At 36.3% G+C, this 19743-nt stretch overlaps 1 protein-coding gene across 8 annotated transcripts; it reads right to left on the bottom strand.

Moving 5' to 3' along the window:
- Positions 1–1767: 1767 nt before the first annotated feature.
- LOC125062773 lies at positions 1768–19495 on the bottom strand. Of its 8 annotated transcripts, none has more exons than XM_047668921.1 (15): positions 19388–19495; positions 19199–19280; positions 18397–18524; positions 17644–17750; positions 16742–16823; positions 15933–16031; positions 13065–13199; positions 12096–12210; positions 11271–11400; positions 10496–10555; positions 9644–9674; positions 8923–8987; positions 8218–8260; positions 5000–5040; positions 1768–4935 (listed from the first exon to the last, which is right to left on the bottom strand). In XM_047668921.1, exons 3-15 carry the CDS (start codon positions 18497–18499, stop codon positions 2107–2109), a joined length of 3840 nt encoding a protein of 1279 aa, XP_047524877.1. In that variant the 5' UTR covers positions 18500–18524; positions 19199–19280; positions 19388–19495; the 3' UTR covers positions 1768–2106. The 8 variants fall into 8 exon arrangements, 7 of the variants coding, with proteins under 7 accessions (XP_047524877.1, XP_047524878.1, XP_047524874.1 ...); XM_047668922.1 differs by having other exon boundaries at positions 1768–4929; XR_007119327.1 differs by lacking the exons at positions 1768–4935; positions 9644–9674.
- Between the last annotated feature and the right edge of the window lie 248 nt (positions 19496–19743).

The following is a 19743-nucleotide window of genomic DNA, read 5'->3' as shown; positions in this document are numbered from 1 at the left end:
GAATACACGTTTAACAGTAAACACACATTGTTGTTATTTTATGGAATTTGATAGGTAATTCCTAACAATGAATTTAACTAAAAAACCAAAATCTTCAATTTATTTCTGTGTACAGAGAACATTTGTGTTTGTGGGATATCACTTCGTAACTAAACACAAAGGCATGCGTCAATCCGCCCTTCACAAAATTTGCCGGTATAGATAGCATCTCTGAATAATGTAACGTTGAATATTATTTGAATTAATGATAACTTATCAAAATTTTCCGATATCATTCTCATTGCCAAACTGGCAAGGCATTCCAAGGCATCTTCAAAGTCAAAGTCAAATCATTTATTTCAATTAGACCACATAAAATGGCACCTTTGAACGTCAAATAAAATAGAAAGAAGATTCTAGTTGGCCCTTCCAAAAGGTAGTTTCGTGTGGAGAAGAATGGGCAAGAAACTCCACACTTACTCTTTTAAAATAGGTTTACAATCTATATCTACTTCTGATGTTAGCTGTTGCAAATGGTAAGATGGAATAAAAGGAATAGCCGGGAAGGATTGGAAAATTGTGTGGAGGATGAGAGACAAGTGTAAAGGCGGAAACATACTACCAAAACGCGACGCTACACCACGCCATCCGACGCATGTCAGTACTTATCAATCCCATATATTTAATATGGTCAGATGCACATAGACAACACGCCATGTGAATACACGCGGTAACATCCAATCGATTTGGATCGGCGAGTTGTGGATGTTGTGATGATGACGTCATGCGTCAATGCTTTCGAGTTTTTGACACGAATGTCAATTTATATACTTATATTTTTGGATTTATTTGGCGAAATGAACAACGAACAATTAATTGAGTTGGTGAAACAATATTCTGTTTTATATGACATGAGATTACCTCAATACAAGGACAAAAACAGGGAGTTAGGATGTTGTTAGTTTAATACAAATAACCTGCTAATCAATTCAGTTTATTAGAAAAATACAGGGTGGGCGAATTTGAAAAAAATATAATAAAAAAACTAAATACAATACACAAAATTTTTTATTTCAATTAAAATAGACATCTGGTAAATTTATTTCTTAAAAATAACATCATCCAGGTGTGCACCATTGCGCTGGAAACATTCCTCGAATCTGAACCTCAAATTGGTAAAAACTTGCTGGCACATTGCGCGGAGGAATAAATCAGCTAAATGACTTTTGAATTTGCAAGCGTGTCGTGGTGTCGCGTGTTGGTAATGTGCACGATGGACATCGGGTGTCGACACGACACGTCGCGTCGCGTTTTAGTAGTATGTTTCCGCCTTAAGAATTTGGAGGAAACCTTTACTCCGTCGGAGGTCGTGTGTTCAACATGACCTGGACTCAATGTAATCCTGATTATGTACTCGGAGAAAGGCTAATTTTTATTTTTATCATAGGAAACTAGCAAACTTGGCGAACTCCGTTTCACCACCAGATGGCTTCGTTTTATGTAACATTTTGTTTGCTGACCCCGCTTTTCTGATGAAATTTTTCCTGAATTTTCTTTGCTTTATAGCAAAGAAAATTTAGGTTTATACCTCACGGAGCCCGAAATCGGGAAAATCGGTTCGTACGTTCTGGAGTTATAGCGTCAGGATGGAAAACCCGACTAATTTTTATATAGTAGATAATATTCTACTGCACTGATATAATATTAAAGAGGTTCTCAAAAGATCTCAAATTTGCGCAACTCTTATAAATTCCATATATACCAGGCTTTAAGAGAAAAAGAACAGAAATTATTGTATTGTTTATTTCTAAAAAACAAAATCGAAACAGTTTTAAAACTATTCAAAATGATAACATTACATATACCAAAAAAGTATTCAACAATTATGTATTTGAATATGGGCTAGCATAAACCCCGTAAAAGACTGTCCAAATCACAAAGTATTTATTAGTAATATAAGTTGGCTTGTCATTATTCAATATTCTAACTGCAATCAAGGAATAATCAAGTGCTCTGTATTGTTTTCTTAAGTAACTGCAATTTATCTATTTCCTATTGTCATTCTCCCTCTGAACACAATCATGACATTTGCATTTGTCATACAGCACTGTGCTTTGAATGCAATTATTAAATATTCTTACTGCAACCAGGAATAATCAGGTGCTCTGTATTGGTTTCTTTGGTAACTGGAATATCAACTTGAACAGCCACTGCCTCTATTTTCGGTATTCCTCTTATTTTCCTATTATTATCATTCTCCTTCTTAACACAATCATAGCATTTGCATTTATCTTTCATACAATAGCACTGCGCTTTGAATTTATTGCTGTTCTTTAAAATACTCGATTTTTTATTACTCTTGGAGGACTGGGTACACGAATCGGCGAAGCGTACGTGTTCTATTTTACGCGTTCCGTTTATTTTTGGTAAATATACACCAAATGTATAATTTTCATTTCTTGTGATAAAATCTGTGTAGGCATCTGTTCCATTTATTTCGGCGTTTAAAAATCCAATAACTTCTTTTTCTATTTCTTTTTGCATGTCTTTATCGGCAATCGTTGATAATATATGAATGTTTTTAGCTAAAACGGTCATAAGTTTATATTGTAAGACATCATTCGTATTACATTTGAGTGGTAGCGTTTTAAACCAATCTTTAAATTGATTTCTAGTGATAATTGCTTGTGCTTCATAACTAACACTTTCTCCATGTAGACCTATTCTATCGAATATATCAAATACTTTATCATGAATATAATCTAATTCAGTTGGCTTTTTAGTTACATTTTTAACATTATTTATAATCGCTGTCAAGGAATCTTTAATTTTTTCTTTATATATGTATGCTATAAACGGATCTTTTTTTTCGAATTTGGTAAGTAAAATTAAATTATCCAGAACATTCATAAGCAAAATATCGTGATCTTTTGATGTTATACCTAAATCTCTATACATCACTTCTAGATATGTTATCCTATGAATACAACTTCTCTGCTCTTTACAAACACATTGAAACATAGTTCTAGCGTGTGCCGATAGTGTTTTCGTCCAACCATCTTTTAAATCAAGCTTTAATACCTCGGATTTGATAGACTCTACAAAAGTCCGTTCGAATATAATCTCAAAATGTTCACTATTTGTTTTTGGGTCAGATATAAGGGAGTAATAAACTTTCCACATTATATTAACAACATTTTGGGTTAATTTGGTAATCAGATGTTCAGTTAACGGCAATCCCTTTAAGAGATCTTGGCAATGATTTTGAAAGACACCATTGTAATGTTTATAAATAAATTGTACGGGCATAAATTCGTACACGTATTTCCTATCAATTGAAATAGCGACGCATGCTTCATAATAATCTAAATAGTTGTTTGTATTTAAATCATTAAAGGTTTGACTGGAGCCTTCAATTTGAATGAACTTGCTTTTAGGAGTTGTTTTGGCAAAATTAACTATACTTATTGAAGCTTGGCGATATGATTGTAATGCATTTGTATCAGATATTTCTAAGGATTTCTTGAGATCCACAATATTTGAACAAGAATTTGCATTCATAATTTTAACAAGAACTTTATGCTGACATTGTAGTATATTGTTCAGGAGAATATTCGCGTTTCTCAATACTTCTGCTTTGTTATGACCAAGCATTTTATTAATCCATATCAAAATTAGATATTTAAGAAATTCGGTTTCAGCTTTCGGTGACACTCTTCGTGGGTGGTTCTGTAAAAACCTGCACCTCGCTTGTACTGCGTTAGACAATTCTTTAGCGGCGATAATTATATATTCTTTCTCTTTAAGCTTTGGTACTTCCAGTTGGAAGCTCTCTAACCATTTGACAATTAGTTCTGTAAGACTGTTTTGTAATTTAGAATCGTCAAATAAATCATAATTCTTTTTCAATATTGGATCTGAACGACAGGCTCTTAGTATGGTTCTAACCCATTTTGGAGTTTCTGAGTACTCATTAACTACAGTATTTAGGCGGTAAACAATGAGTTCTGTGTAATTGTTTGCCTCCCGCTGATTCATGTTACCATCACTCCTTAATATATCCAAAATATTAAGCTTTAAATTTCGCTTTTCAATGTTAACATTGTTCAATGTATTTTCAATCGTGTCTAACACCTTCAGTTTTAAAAGCTCGCTTTGCGATTTTTTACAAAAATTGCATTTGTCAAATATATCGGTCACCTCCTTGTCAATCAACTGTAGTATTTTTTTGTTTCTTGTAACAACTTCCTTTTCTTGTGATACATTGAATATCTCTCTATCTATAGAATCATCTTTGGAGTCAACTATAAGTTGAATGAACTTATTGACTTCTTGTGTTAAAAAGTTACTCTTTTCATGGAAGTCGACCTTTATTGGTATATCAGATAAGGCGTTTAATATATTATCTTTCAAAGCAATAATAGGTATCTTATTAAACTTATCCATTTCGCGAAGTAACACTTTTGTTGAGTGATGTATTATTTTATTTTTATCCAATTTACGATCCAAATACACGTCTTTCAAGGGCAGAGTTGTCACCCAAGACTCGGCTAACGCTTTTATATTCGATTTTCCTACATGAACGTGAAATATTTGGAAATCTCTTTTGATAGGAACATTTAAATTCTTCATAACTTCGATGATGTGGTCAATAGAGAATTGTTTCTCTTCAATCGTCAATTCACTTTCATTGAGTATTTTATATATACGTTTCCTCAACTCTGTTTCACCGTTTGGCATTTTGAGCTTCTGTATTATTTTTAAAAGCTTTTCATTCCAAAGCTTTCTCTTAATTTCATCGTGAAATATGTCATGAATAAATCTTAACATGTTTCGTCTTTCGGGGTTTGTATGTGGGTTATTACTGTTTACTATATTCTTATCACTGGGGGTGTGTTTAATATCGTGCTTATTTTTGGCTGTAAGTACACATGCGGCGTAGTTGGCGACCTGAAACTAAAAAAATGTATACATTTTTGTAAAACCTAACATTGATTATTATAATATATGTTATACTTACAATTGGAGTTGGTTTAGGACTGGACTCACTAAGAGTTAATACTGAAAAGGAATAAAAAACATTAATCATTTTAAATATTTAAAAGAAAATTCAAATGTAGATAGTTTATTTACAAACAAAAACAAGTACAAAATAGACAGGTCACAGACGTAAAACAAAAAAACAGGCTAAATATAGAATAATACTATAAAAGTGTCTTCAATTCAAATAAAATTTAGTGACGATACAAAAAATTTAATAGAAACAAGGACAAGCAAACATAAAAGGGAAACAAGACACATCATTTAAATCCTCAAAACGACAACGCTTGCGTAAAAAGCGTTCGATACACCTACACTTAAGTTCATCGAAATCGATACATCGCTTTCCGCTTTTAGTATTAGTAGCAACAGTCCTCTGCCTGCCATCTTGGCTCAACTCAACATCACCAACTTCGAAACTTGGTACTTTAGCGTAAATAGTTTGACATTCGGATGTTATTTGATTCTCTTGTTTGACATCTTCTTTAATTGCACGACTAGGGCTGTCTTCATTAAAAACGATTCCTCGGGATGAATTGAGGAAATTCCTTTGTCTTCCCGGTTCTGGAGATTTCTTATCTGATTGGGCACGGCCTTTACAGCACTCTGGAGTAGCAGGTTGTATGTTTATTTGTGGGATCTGGTCCTTTTGTACAGTTTTATCTTCTTTGAGGCTGGAGCTTCTAGGTTTCGCAGCTGCAAATTCTCTATACGAGTCGTTTCCAGAATCTCTCAAGGAAGAACTCAAGGGTTTTCGATTAGCAAATGCGTCGTAGTTAACAGATTCATCGTTCAAGTGTTCATTTTCGAACCTCAAAAACTTATCATAACTGGAACTCGGGGGAGCGTTTCGACAAAACTCTTTAAAATCTCCAGGATCATCTAGAGTAGACTGATCAATTCTTTTTATTCGATTAACCAGTTCATCCACCATAAACTCTTTATTGAACATCTCGTCTCTATGTATTGGAGTTTTGTCTATGAAATTCGAAATCAGATTCCGCAAAACATTCTCACGCATATCGGCAGATACTGTAGTTCTTATTTCTCCGATTCGCTTAGCTAAGTTGTCAGTTTGTTTCTTCCATTGCAATTTTTCCACTGGGTTGTTAAAGTCTCTGAATATGGGTAAGTCGTTGAACCAGCGTTCCACTTCAGATTCCATTAAAATAATGTCAACTTCTTCGTTGACTGTGTTATCTCCTGGTATCGGGACTTGTTGTAGTGAAGTAACAATATTTGATACAATAACTGCGTAATTAATATTAGTTTCTCCGTGATGGGCTCGTTTTATATCGTCTATCAATAGTTTCGCTTGCTGGAGTAGCCTCTTTCTATAAACTTCTGACTTGGCAACATCATCGTCCCTAAATTTTGTTTGTAAAATAAAAAGTTCAACAATTCTCATTATTTCCAATTCTTCACGAGCCATTTCAGAACTATCTAATCCAACGCTAAGACCGGCTTCTTGCAGACATAAATCGACATTATTCTGAAGTTGTTGACGATAATTTTTAGCTGTTTCAGCTCGAATACGTTCCATCGTCTCTGTAGTTTTATCGATGAGTTCCAACTTAAGTAGATTTTTCTTAGACAAAAGCTCTTGCGACTGTGGAAGACAGTTTAATAACTCTTCAATTTCATCATCTAGAAGGTCTTCCAAATAAAATCTATTTCCAACAATAGACGGATCACATTTCAACTTCGTTATTGCTTTCCAGAGACCGTTGTTAATTCCCAATCTTGCCTTTTCCGCTAAAGCGGCTTCTTCAGGTGTTGACGTTTGAATAGGTATCTTTAGAACCCACTCCCTCACAAACTGCTCATAGTCATTGTTTATTCTATCAATCTTTGACATTAAATTATTCGGGATTTTAGGTGTTTCTAGACTTGCAGTTTTAATATTTGCATTCGTCCTGGTAGCGTTGAGTTCATTTCTGTATGGTTCTATAGTTTGCATTGAGCACGATTCTTCCGGACAAACGAGAGATTGATTTGTTTGAGTGTGACTAAATCTCGATATCGGTATGGGAATATTTTGAATTCTCCTCATTAAATCCGGGGCATGTTCACTTGGCCGTAACGTGTCTTCATTTGCGAGTTTATTTATCCATTTGAAGATTTGATATTTCAAGTACTCCAACTCATTTTCCGAAGTCGAAGGATTCATTTCTAAATACTTATGTCTGTCTATAATATCTCCTGCTAAATCATTGACTACTACTTGTCTGAATCCCCTTTCATTAATCCGTGGCAATATTGCTTCTATAGAGGTAAGCCATTCATTGATTTGCTCACAAAGCTGTTTATGGTATTCTTCTAGTGAATCTGACTGGGTTTTATTCCGTGTTACCAAACTAGGCATAACCACCAACCCCGGTCTAGTTTTCTCTGTATTAATAAATGTTTCTTTGAGATGTCTTAATAAAACTTGTGCAAATCGCACTGCTTGAAGTTCCGAAAATCCGTGATCAACAACTGTAGCAATAACATCTTGTTTGAACGACTCGTCATCGCTTGAATGAAGATTTTCCATAAATACTATTAATATATCTAATAACTCTTCTTCTAAAGCAAGCAATGTATACCTGCCAAGCATTAAACCCACTCTTTTGACAAATGTCTCAACTTCTAAAACCAAAAAACTTCGTAATTCACTATCCGTTGGCGGAATATATCTTTTCTTCATTATAGGGAAATCATACAAGCTATTCAAACTGCTTCGTACATTTCTGCGTAAATTTTTAATTTTATCTATAAGTATATCCGCCAATTTACTGAAAAACGTTAGTTTATTTCCTTTGAAATCTACCGGATACTCATTCAGAAGCTCAATAACATCATTTTTTATCTTCTCTCTTCTATTATGCTCTGGTAAGCTACTGGACGTCTTCTTCAACCGTTCAAATAAATCATAAAAAATATATTCCTTGTCTATCTGTCTTCCGAAGTAATCTATAGGTTTTAAAGGAATTATGCTGAGCCAATCATCTAAAATTTCAGCAAAATCTTCGTCAAGTGTTTTAGTTACTTCTGTATAGAAAATATTACTTAAATTTGGTCTGTAATTCTTAAACTTTTTATATCCGATTTTTTTATGTAAATCATCTCTTCTAACTTCTTCATCTGATAGACTCCTTTTAATGCGATTTATATTATATGGTTTTGTTTGAATGTGTTTTGAGTATTCTTGATTACCTTCTGGGTCGTCTGACATGGATGGCGTTTGTGATATCGCTATCTGTAAAGAGAATTTAACATTTATCCAATTTCATTCTTACTCTTGTAAGCAAGAGCTTGTAGTTCTATATATTCACAAAATTCGAAGTGACCACATCAGCGCGAAAACTAAGATCACTGAGACGAGCTTCTTACAGCTGGAATGGAATGGGCAGGCCATATTTCAAGGTACACAGATAAAAGTTGGACCGCCAAAGCTACCTGCTGGAGTTCCCTCCAGCAAAATGAAACGTGAGAAGATCGCAAAAGCGATGGGCTGATGACATAGTTAAGGTTTCTGGGGAGAAATGGAGAGTACCAAATTACAAATCCGAATATAAAGTTCAGGAGGAGGCCTTTACCCAAAAGGGGTCTATGAAAATAACAATAACTAACGTTTGTTATGTAATTTTTTTAACAGTATGTTATTAAAGTGGCTACAATGAGCTAGGAGTACGCCGAGAAGTACTACAGTGCCTTAGTTTAGTGCCTGTTGGGTGCGGCAGAATGATTTCCAATTACTTCAGTTAACGAGTTGAGTGATCTGACCAAAGTTCTATTATTTAAACATTTTTTGGATTTTTCCATTAAGTTCTTATTTCGTGTTTTTTTATTTCATTCTTGTCGATGTAGGGTCACCTGTTAAGATAGGATTATGTTTTGATGTATGTTTATTATACTCACATTTCTTTGAGATGGCTTTTTGGTCGGCAAAGTGATTACTTCACGGGAGACCATTTGTACTGCGGCTAAAATAGAAAACAATAACAGTGATATCATCCATTTAAAACGCTTTTCTTTTCAATTGTCATTATAACCATTGACGCTACATCCCTAAATAGTATCAGCTGTATCTGCTTCTTTAGGCAAGTAGGTGATCAGCCTTGTGCTTGACTCATGTAGCTTGGGTCTAAAACATGTCTGTTCTATAGCTATCAATTCATTGGTACACTGACAGGACGTACTTTTTTATAGAACAGGGGGCAAACGGGCAGGAGGCTCACCTGATGTTAAGTTATACCTCCCATGGACAATATCAGAGGACCCTACGTCGAATTGGTTCGGATTGCCTGTCATCAATGTACACTCTAAATGCCAGAAGGTTCGCTAGTACATCGCCGGTCTTTGAGAGTACGCTCCTTGAAGGACTCTAAGTCGAATTCCACATAGTGGTGGGGCCCAAAGACTGCCTTTCAACGCTCAGTTGTGAAACGACGGACGTCCGATTATCCGCAAACCTCTTCTGAACACTCCCCATGACAAATTCTACATGGTTAGAACTGAGCTATATTTTATTACTACTAAAACTATAAATACGCTCTAATTCATCTATTCTCTATCTATCTGTTAGGTTCCGAAAATTCTCTGCATACAAAAAAATATCAAAATACGACAAATTTTTTACCTTGTATTTCCATATTCACAGAATTTCGAGTCTGAAAAAAATTAAATAATATTTAAAAAAATGTAAAAGCCCGATAGAATCATCAAAGTGAATATGGAAACGTAAATAATACATTCGAAATTTGTTTTACTTTAAAGATATTTTTTTTAAATAAAAAAATAAGTTTTCAAAATACAGTGGTACCTCGATATACGAGTCTTCTGATATGAGAGCAAGATTTGGAGGAATCGCACACTACACAGTTTCTACCACTAAGTCTGCTAGTCTGGTCCGAAGATGATGTCTATTGGATTAAAGCGTGAAATCCGCGATTCGAATCGTCGACTATCAATCACTATCCGAGCGGCTTGATCCCTTGGCGTTTACCATGGAGAGTGTTCAGAGGAGTGGTTCTGATTAATACCTGCAGCTGAGTTTCATTATCGGACGTCAAGGCAGAATACATAATACCATCCGTATCACCTCGACGTACCATACACAACTGAGCGTTTTTTAAGGCCTCGCACCACCACTATGCGGAACCAGCTGCCCACTAAAGTATTTTCCAACCATTACGACTAAGGGTCCTTTAAGAAAGGAGCGTACCAATTCTTAAAGGGCTGGCATCGCACTTACGAGCCTTCTGGCAATGTGAGTGTTCGTGGCCGGCGGTATCACTTAACATCGGGTGAGCCTCCTGCCCGTTTGCTTCCTATTGCATTAAAAAAATCATTTTCTTATAATCCCGTAAATGAGGTGGTGTTTTGGGTGCTGAAACGGATTAATTTCGATGGGGAAAAATGCTTTAAGATACGAGAAATGTAACGGAACAAAAGCTCGTATGTCGAGATACCACTGTACAGTAAAAAGTACCTTTGCGTTTTTTCTTTCCGGGGTAGAGTCGCGTTTTGGAATCAATCTTTCTGGATAATTCTGAAAACAAAAATATTCCAAAACACGATAGCTAGATTTGTAAGTCAATCGATTCCTCGTTACATATAATATTTATTGTTATTTAAAGGCCGGCGACATATACATGTCGCAGCTTCGATTAATATTTGCCAAGTTATTGTCTGACAGCAACTGAACTCAAACATCGATTCCTTTTTTTTTATATACAAAACTGGACAGATGTTTGGCCCCAATGTCACCTGATCAAGTGAGATGCTGCCTTTTGTACGCCTGTCCAGGAGATACTAATTTATTGAACCAATGATTCGACGCATTACTGACTTTGACTTTGACAATTTACAACCTGTAATGTCTATGTTTAGTGTTGCCATTCTAATAAAACAATAATTCTCTTTATACATAATCTCATACATATATATTAACTTTGTTATGAAAGAGCTGAGAGTAGTGTTGGCCTAGTGGCGCCAGCGTGTCTCTCATCCCTGAAAGGGAGAGTCATGGCTGTGCACCACTTGACTTTCTATGTACGCATTACATTCACTCGTACGAAGGAAAACATCGTGAGGAAACCTTAGAGCCAAGTCGGCGTGTTACAGGAGGCTGATCACCTACTTGCCTTTTAGATTGACGAATGATCATGAAACAGATATAGAATTCTGAGGCCCAGACCTAAGAAAAAAGGTTGTAGCGCCACTGGTATTTTTCTTAAAAAGGTTCTGAAATGACCAAGACTCACATGCGATCGTATCCCTTCTCTTACAGCTTTGGTAACTTCTCTTAAATATCTGATATCATGGCTTCTACAAAATGTATTTCTTCGCCACGACTCTTCTCTTCTGCCATCTCTTGTTGGCGACTCTTCTGTGCTGGAAATAGTAACATAACCTTACTTTTTCCTTGTCCTATTATCACCTTGACATCCGTACCACCACTGAGAGTTTTGGTGCCCCTAATATTATGTGGAACCAACCCTCTGAAGTATTTCTAAACCAAATAGACTAAGGGTTCTTCAAAGAGCGCACCAATTCCTAAAATACTGGCAATTGCGAGCCCTCTGGCAGTGAGAGTGTCCATGGGCAGTATCACTAACATCAGACGAGCTTTCTCCTCGTCAGTTTGATCCGTAATCTTTATAAAGAATATATTACAATTCCCCAATTTGTATATGTTGCCTAAGACATTCCGGTCTTGTATGGGCAAGAGTTATTAGATGTTTTATTGACGGGTTATTTATTTTTATTTATAATTCTTCAGCTAAGATATATAAATATATTATATAATAAAAATACTAAGCTTGTAACGAAAGATGGACTACATAATGTACAAAAAGATTCATTTACGAAAGGGAAAAATCAATAAAAAATATTTAACACTAAACTAAGTAGGTAATACCTAATTCAGTTGTGTAATGTGATGGTGTAAAAGTGAAGGTGTGTACGTGGAGATGTGCTCATGATGCAGGTGATCGTTATGGATATTCTTAATACTCCTTAAGCATTAGATAGCTTAAACAAGTCAAAGCTTAAGGTACACACTTTAACATACACACACACACACATACCGTCTCCTAAGATTAACTTCAGGGTCGGGTATTTGTTTCCTTCGAGATTCCAAACTGATGTTTTGACTGTCCGACTCAACGGTGCGCGTTGGTGATGACGATTTGGATTTGATACCTGGATAAAAATATAGTATTTTTTAATAATAATGTCAATTATTTATAATTGACACCGCAAATAAACTGAACATAAAAATTATAAACCATATTCTCTTATATATTAATAACCTAAAAAGTCAAATTGTATAATATTTGGAAGTTCAGACATTTGAAGGTTAACGACCCTGAGTCCAAAGACATACGAAGGTCAACGACCCCATGTCAATGAGATATAACCTTAAATTGATTAAAAACTAAACAATGCAACTATGTTTAATATAAATTAATTAAACCATTTAAACTTCTTAACACATCCCCAAAATATTGTGTTTAATGAAAAAATATATTCAGTAGTTTAAGTTTTCGCTTATTATCAAGCGAAATCTTAAACTAACTATTCTGTGGGGTTACAATGCCCGCGTTTATGATGGGCCAAAAGGACCCTTACTTGAAATATATATATATACGTATATATATTGGGAAGAAAATCCTGGGAAGGTGAAATATCATAGCGGGGAAAGATTAGAAAATAGAAGATAAAATGAACGAATTTGGAGGCCGTCACATAAATTAAGTATATGGTACACGACCTTCCATGGAGGTCTACTTAATGTAACCCGAATATATACTGTACTTGATATTTTTTTTATTCATTCTATTTTGTAGGTTGATACATGAATTATTATAAGACAACAGTAAAATTATCATAGAAATATTACCCTGCGGATCCAACTGCTGAACTTAGAGCCTACAATTATTGTCTCTCTATGACCCGGGAATCGAACCATGATCTCCAGTCGAAGACATTAGAACAATGAGGCCGTCAAACACTGAAACACTAATTATGATGATTTTTTAAATGGAGCTGCTTACCACTTCTATTCTGTGCAAAAGAGACTAATCGCTCCAAAATCTCTGAAGACCTCTCCGGAGACATACTCGGATATTTCCGAAGTGAACTGGCGAACGAGTCCGGCTGCACAGAGGGACGAGATGCGAATACTGAACCTGGAAACGAATTTCGTGTACTTTAGGGCTGGATCTCAGGCTTATCTATTCATTTCTTGACCATTTGTCAATCTAATGGGCAAGTATGTGATCAGCCGTCCGTGCCTGACACCCGCTGTCGTGTTGGGTTTAAGGCAAGCCGGATTCCTTATGATGTTGTTCTTCACCGTTCGAGCGAATGTTAAATCTCATGGATGTTCTCTGAAGTTCTTAGGCTGCTTATAATAATAAAGTCTTTTCTATTTCTATTTCCAATGGAAGTTAAGCCATTTCAAATGTTAGTATTTACTTATTGCTAAATGTTAGTAGATAAATGTTAGTCGCCTGTGAAGATGGACCCCTGTTGGGCGAAAGCCTCCTCCAATCCTTTCTAGATGTCTCTTTGCCAATCCAAACCCAAAATAGCCAATCTTTTCCTGCTATCTCTTGTCAAGTCATGTCGTCAGCCCACGTTCTTAAGACTGCCCACTCTTTTTCTCTTCTTTGGATTTTTAGTGGGTATGGATAACAGCGGTGGATGCGCACCAATACATCGATCCTGAATATATCTTATTTCGGCCATACAATGCGCAGAGGCGATGGGAACTTGGAGGTAGGTCTTTTGAAGAGTTCTTTACAAATGTACCGCTAAATACGACCAAGTCCCTAGATTCTTCACCTGCTGCTGCGATCTCATTGCTAGAAAAATGTGTACCTGAATGTAATATTAAATTTCAGTTTAAACATATAACTTGTAATGATATCGTTAAAACTTTTAAGCTTATTAATTTTAAAAAAAGTAAAGATATATGGGGTATGTCAACAGTCATTTTAAATTCCGTTATTAATGTAATAAGCTCTGAATTGTCTATAATTTTTAACAGCTGTATCGATTGTGGAGTCTTTCCGGACGAAATGAAATTAAGTAAGATTACACCGTTGTTCAAGGCAGGTAGTGAGTCTGATCCGTCAAACTTCAGACCTGTTTCCGTGCTCCCTGCGTTGAGCAAAGTTTTTGAAAAGATAATGCTAGACCAGCTTTCTTTACATTTTAATAAAAATAAACTCTTACATAATAAACAGTATGGTTTCACTAAGGGTCGCTCCACAATCGATGCCGGTGTGAAGTTGATTTCGGACATATTTAACGCCTGGGAAGAATCATATGATGGAGTCGGCGTCTTTTGTGACCTGTCAAAGGCCTTTGACTGTGTTCATCCTGATATACTCGTTGGAAAGCTTCAACACTATGGCGTTGATGGCAAAGCTTCCAGCCTGATGAATTCATATTTAAAGGGAAGGATCCAAAGAGTTTATGTCAATGGAGTCACCTCTCCGGGTTCGCAGGTATCAATGGGCGTCCCCCAAGGATCGATTCTCGGGCCTTTCTTATTTCTGATTTACATAAATGACCTCCCATTCTTTGTCAACGAAGTTCATGAGATGGTATTGTTTGCTGATGACACTTCACTTCTATTTAAAGTGAATAGGAATAACGTATTATTGGACGATGTAAACAATTCTATCTCTCGTATAGTTAACTGGTTTAATGTAAATAACTTATTGCTTAATGAGAATAAAACAAAATGTATTAGATTTACAACTACTAGCGTAAAGCGAGATATTGGTAACCTGAAAATTAAGGACAGTGAACTAAACTTTGTTGACAAAACTGTTTTTCTAGGCATAACAATAGATAGTAAACTCCAATGGGGCCCACACATAGAGACTCTTTCGAATAGGCTGAGCTCTGCAGCATATGCAGTAAAGAAAATCCGACAGTTTACTGATGAGGACACGGCTAAAATTGTGTATCATAGCTACTTTCATAGCGTTATGTCGTACGGCATTTTATTGTGGGGTGCTGCTGCAGAGGTTCAATCCATATTTGTGCTGCAGAAGCGGGCTGTTCGGGGTATTTGTTGTGTTTCTCCGAGGGAGTCGGTACGGAATAAGTTTAAGGAATTAAATATTATGACACTATCTGGTCAATATATTCTTGAAGCCTTGTTGTATGTCCAAAAAAATATAAACGATTTTAAAACAAATGGTGACTTTCACCAGTATAATACGCGAAATAGAACTAATTTGAGTGTACGACCAACCAGGCTCCAAAAGATAAACCACTCCTTATATGGAAATTGTATTCGTTTTTACAACAAACTCCCAAGCGCAATTAGAGAATTATCACTAAATAAATTCAAAGTCCTCGTTAAATGAAAATTAATCAACAAAGCTTTTTATAAATTTGAGGACTACTTAAATGATCCTAATCCTTGGGATTGAATCGCTCCAGTTCAAACAATTTGTATGACAATACTTGGCGATTAAGAAGAGTGGCGGAAAGTTTCTTGCCAGTTCTTCTTACCCGCTCTACGCCCTTGACTTGCGAACTGGTAGTAAATGTAAATTTACGATTAATTTAACTTGACTATTCAAAAGTGTACTTGGTTACCTACTTGAATAAAGATATTTTGAGTTTGAGTTTGAGTTTACTTGATTGGTAACGCGGAACGCAAAAGATCACCCTCCTCAAAACTAGACAATGGCATAAGAGAGGCGCTGGGCAGAAGCGGATGGAACAGATAGTCCGCTCCAGTTGCTTCCTAGCTGACCACGACGCTTAGACATGAGTACTGAAGAGGGATCTTCTTTATATTGAATATACTCGTATTACGATGATTTCATAAAAAACATTAATAAAGATAACTTTACCACAAAGTCCAACAAAATGGGCCTAGTCCATAAACCTACCTTTATCAGGCCAACTCATCCCGCCCCTGAATGTGGTTGACTTCTTTGCGTGGTACTTCTCACCACTGCCGTTACCACCAATTTCAAAATTGCCTTGACCTGAAATTAAAAGGGATTAAAAGTTCCCTTAACCGAGGAGCATAGTGGATGTCAAGCGTGGATAACGCGAGGTCAGGGCACCGTAGCAAGTGGGGATCCATCTTTTTTTTTATATATAATAGGGTGGCAAACGAGCCTGCTGGATGCCTAAAAAGGGCAGCCATCGCAACCCATACACAGCCATTTTTATTGGGTGCGTTGCCGGCTTTTAAACCATCCATCCAGCCAGCTCTGCCTATCCCTTTGGGAAAAAGACGTGAATATATAAATGATAACAGCCTTTAGCCGTATCTCGCCCCACTCTTGACCACACCTTGCCTGCAAATCGTTATCCATCGTCCCTTCTCTTGTCTTTGTCAATCAAATAATAATAAAATAAATTAAAAACAAAGATTTGTCAATTAGCTCCTCGCAAGGTGTCCCGTTCATCTTCATTAATTGTTCAACGTCCTCGTAACGTAACAAAGGATTACGATAATCCTTTTCCTTATAGATATACGTATACGTGGGGCAAACGGGCAGGAGGCTTACCCGATGTGATATGGCCCCCAGACACACTCAATGCCAGAGGGCTCACAAATGCCTTTTAAGAATTGGTTAAGTACCATAACTTGACTGCAAATTGTGGACGCAGTTCGTGCGTACCGCTCTTCTGGGAGACAATATTTAGTTAAATATTTGTTATTAAAAATAATTTGATTTAAATTAACCTGGACATAATTCAGCTCGTTGTGGTGGGAACTCTGTCACCTCTATCTGGGGCGACGTTGGGTTCACGTGGCAATGCGTCATCTAAAAATGCATTTAATATTATATAATTCACTAGCAGACCGGCCAAGCGTTGCGGTGGCTAAGGTTTTTGTTATATTACATAGAAGTAAACTATTCAAGGGAAACGGTAGGAGAACACCAGCCATGGGGACCACCATGCTTTTTTGGTGGTTATGCCATTAAATTGTAGCTTATGTGAAACGTTGGTACTTTCAACATAGCGCCCATCTGTTAGAATTGTGACTATCAAATAATAAACAAAATATATTTTGCAATAAAATAATATTGCGGGTATAAATTGAGATGTAAGCTATCCTATCTTTTAAGTTGGATCAAACTACACACGGTGTGCAAATTTGATTGATATCGGTTCGGTAGTTTAGGAGTTCATCGCGGACAAACAACGTGACACGTAATTTATATATATTAAGATTATATTTTAATTTTTTTCGACATTATTGGGTAATGTTATATATTTTATCACTCGGCAATAGTGCACGATGCAATAATGTGGTGGTGCATGCTATTTAACCCCACAAAACGACGTACTACACTGGGAACTGAGACAATATCATTTATATCATGCATACATAATCATTCATCATCTTTTTAAGGGGTCCAAAGCCATGCGCCTCCTTAATATTACTTAGGTATTAAGTCGTAAAGAACGATAAAAATAAATTTGAAACTTACCAATTATTGCATTTGCATAGTACAGTAAGGATAATTTATGTATTTTTAAGAATAAATAAATATAAGATTTCCATCTAGAATCTAGATAGACCTATTTGATTGCGCACTGGCATACAAAAAATATGTGGGAAACAAATAATTTTTGTACCCTATATGTGCTGGCATATCTGCCGTCAGTGGCTTGGGCACAGCTGTCACTGCGAACTGCGTCATGACACTGCGCTGATGTTTGTCGCGTTTCATTGGTGGCTAAAACTGTGAAAATTCATGTTCTAGTATTTCTAGTTACAAATTGGATTTGTGCCAGGAATCCTCTCCGACTCTACAGAAGCGACATCTATAACTTATCTCATCTACAAATATTAATATTAATAGCTGAACCTGTGGCGCTACAACCTTCAAAGCCTGGGCTTTATTACCTAATAGGCAAGTAGGTGTTCAACCTTCTGAGACACATGGGTCTAAGGTTTCCTCACGATGTATTCCTTCACCATGCGACTGTTAAGGCCGAATAACATTATCTTAGTGTTTAGGAGAGTGCTTTAGTACAACTTGAAAGGCAAGTTCTTTAGCGTAGCGTTTACTAAAGCAAGTAGCGTTTACATGTTTCAACTAAAGTACTATCCTAAAGCACTCTCCTAAACACTAATGATAATGTAAATCGGCCTTTAAATGTGCGACAGTGAAGTGAGAAGTGAGAGTCCCACGAAGTGCAAATTTTAATAACTTTTATTATACAACAGCAACAGGCAGGAGGCTCATCTGATGTGAAGTGATACCACCCATGGACAGTCATCAGAACTTGCAAGTGCGTTGCAGGCGAAGAATTGGTACGTTTTTTTTTAAATGACCCTTACTTGAATTGGTAATTATACTAAGAACATATATTGAATTGAATAACCCTCAGGCTGCAGAGTGTATTGTCGACATCCGTCAACTAACGTAACTGTCAGGGCGGAGTTGCCCAGACCTCGTACAACCGCCACCATTCCGTCACTGTCCATTTCAGCTTTGGGGCAGAGGGATGTACTGACGAGGGACCAGAACAAAAGTGTTCATTATATTGTATATTAGCTGTGGTCTGCTTTCGGTGAATAGACTTTTAAATGCAAAAGATTATTTTGTAGATAGTGACGTCAATTGTTTCCGCAACATATAGGAATCTTTATTGGTCTTTTTCATTCGGATTATACCATCGTAATTTTATACTCTAACTTTTTTAAATACATAGCGTATGTTCATCATAGTAGTGTCCTAATGGGGAAATAAGTTCTGTAGTTTTGGAGCCTATTGAATGGAATCAAATCTTTCCTCTTTATAATATTAGTAGGTATACGACTTTCAAAGATTTACTAAAATTTTAGGTTTAATAAAATTGACCCCATTGAACCAATAATATGACATAGCAGTCATCACTAAGGCTGCTAAATAGAGGGCATGAGACACGGAAAACGACCCTCGCTAAATCAAAAAGTTTTATGCATTAGACTTGCCAAAAACAGGCTGTCTACAACCTTGAGTTGACTTTAGAATTTTGCCTATTTCTTAATAGACAATTAGGTGATCAGCCTTTGCCTGATTACGATATTCTCGCTACAACCATTTAGCTCCTATAAGTATCTGTTTCATGAGGCAAGAAAACTCCCTAATGTTAATTTAATCACTTTAAGAATATTTATATTGTTAATGCTAATTTGACTTACTGTCATCTTCATAATACGAGAAACGGAGTAGCAGGAGTCAGGCCGGTGTGCAGCCAGCCAGTTGACAGTGTTAGGTTCAGGCCTGGGGAAGTTTTATATATGGTGATGGCTTGCTGACGCAGGTGAGTTCCATGTCCTCACACTAAGATTCCTCATATTCAACATTATATTATTGATAAAATTACTTACATTTCCCACAGAAAATTTAATTCACAAATTTCTTTTCAACAACAAATTTACATCCGTCAAATGTTTGATTATAGAAACTCTTTTCTTGAATATCGTTCTTTCATGTTCTATCATAATCAAGAAAAGTAAATCAGTCGACAGAGATTTAACTTAAATATAACTCTGTGGAAGAGCAGTGTTGGCCTAGTGGCTTCAGCGAGCGACTTTCATCCCTGAGGTCATAGGTTAGATGCGCACCAATGGAATGTCTATGTGTGAGTTTAACATTCGAACGGTGAAGGAAAACATTGTGAGGAAAGCTTGCCTTAGACCCAACACGGCGGCGGGGGTAAGGCACAGGAGGCTGACCTATTTGC

This window comes from Pieris napi, chromosome Z (genome assembly GCF_905475465.1).
Source record: "Pieris napi chromosome Z, ilPieNapi1.2, whole genome shotgun sequence".
Taxonomy (NCBI): domain Eukaryota; kingdom Metazoa; phylum Arthropoda; class Insecta; order Lepidoptera; family Pieridae; genus Pieris; species Pieris napi.
Note: the sequence above shows the minus strand (reverse complement) of the source record. Positions and strands in the feature narration are given on the sequence as shown.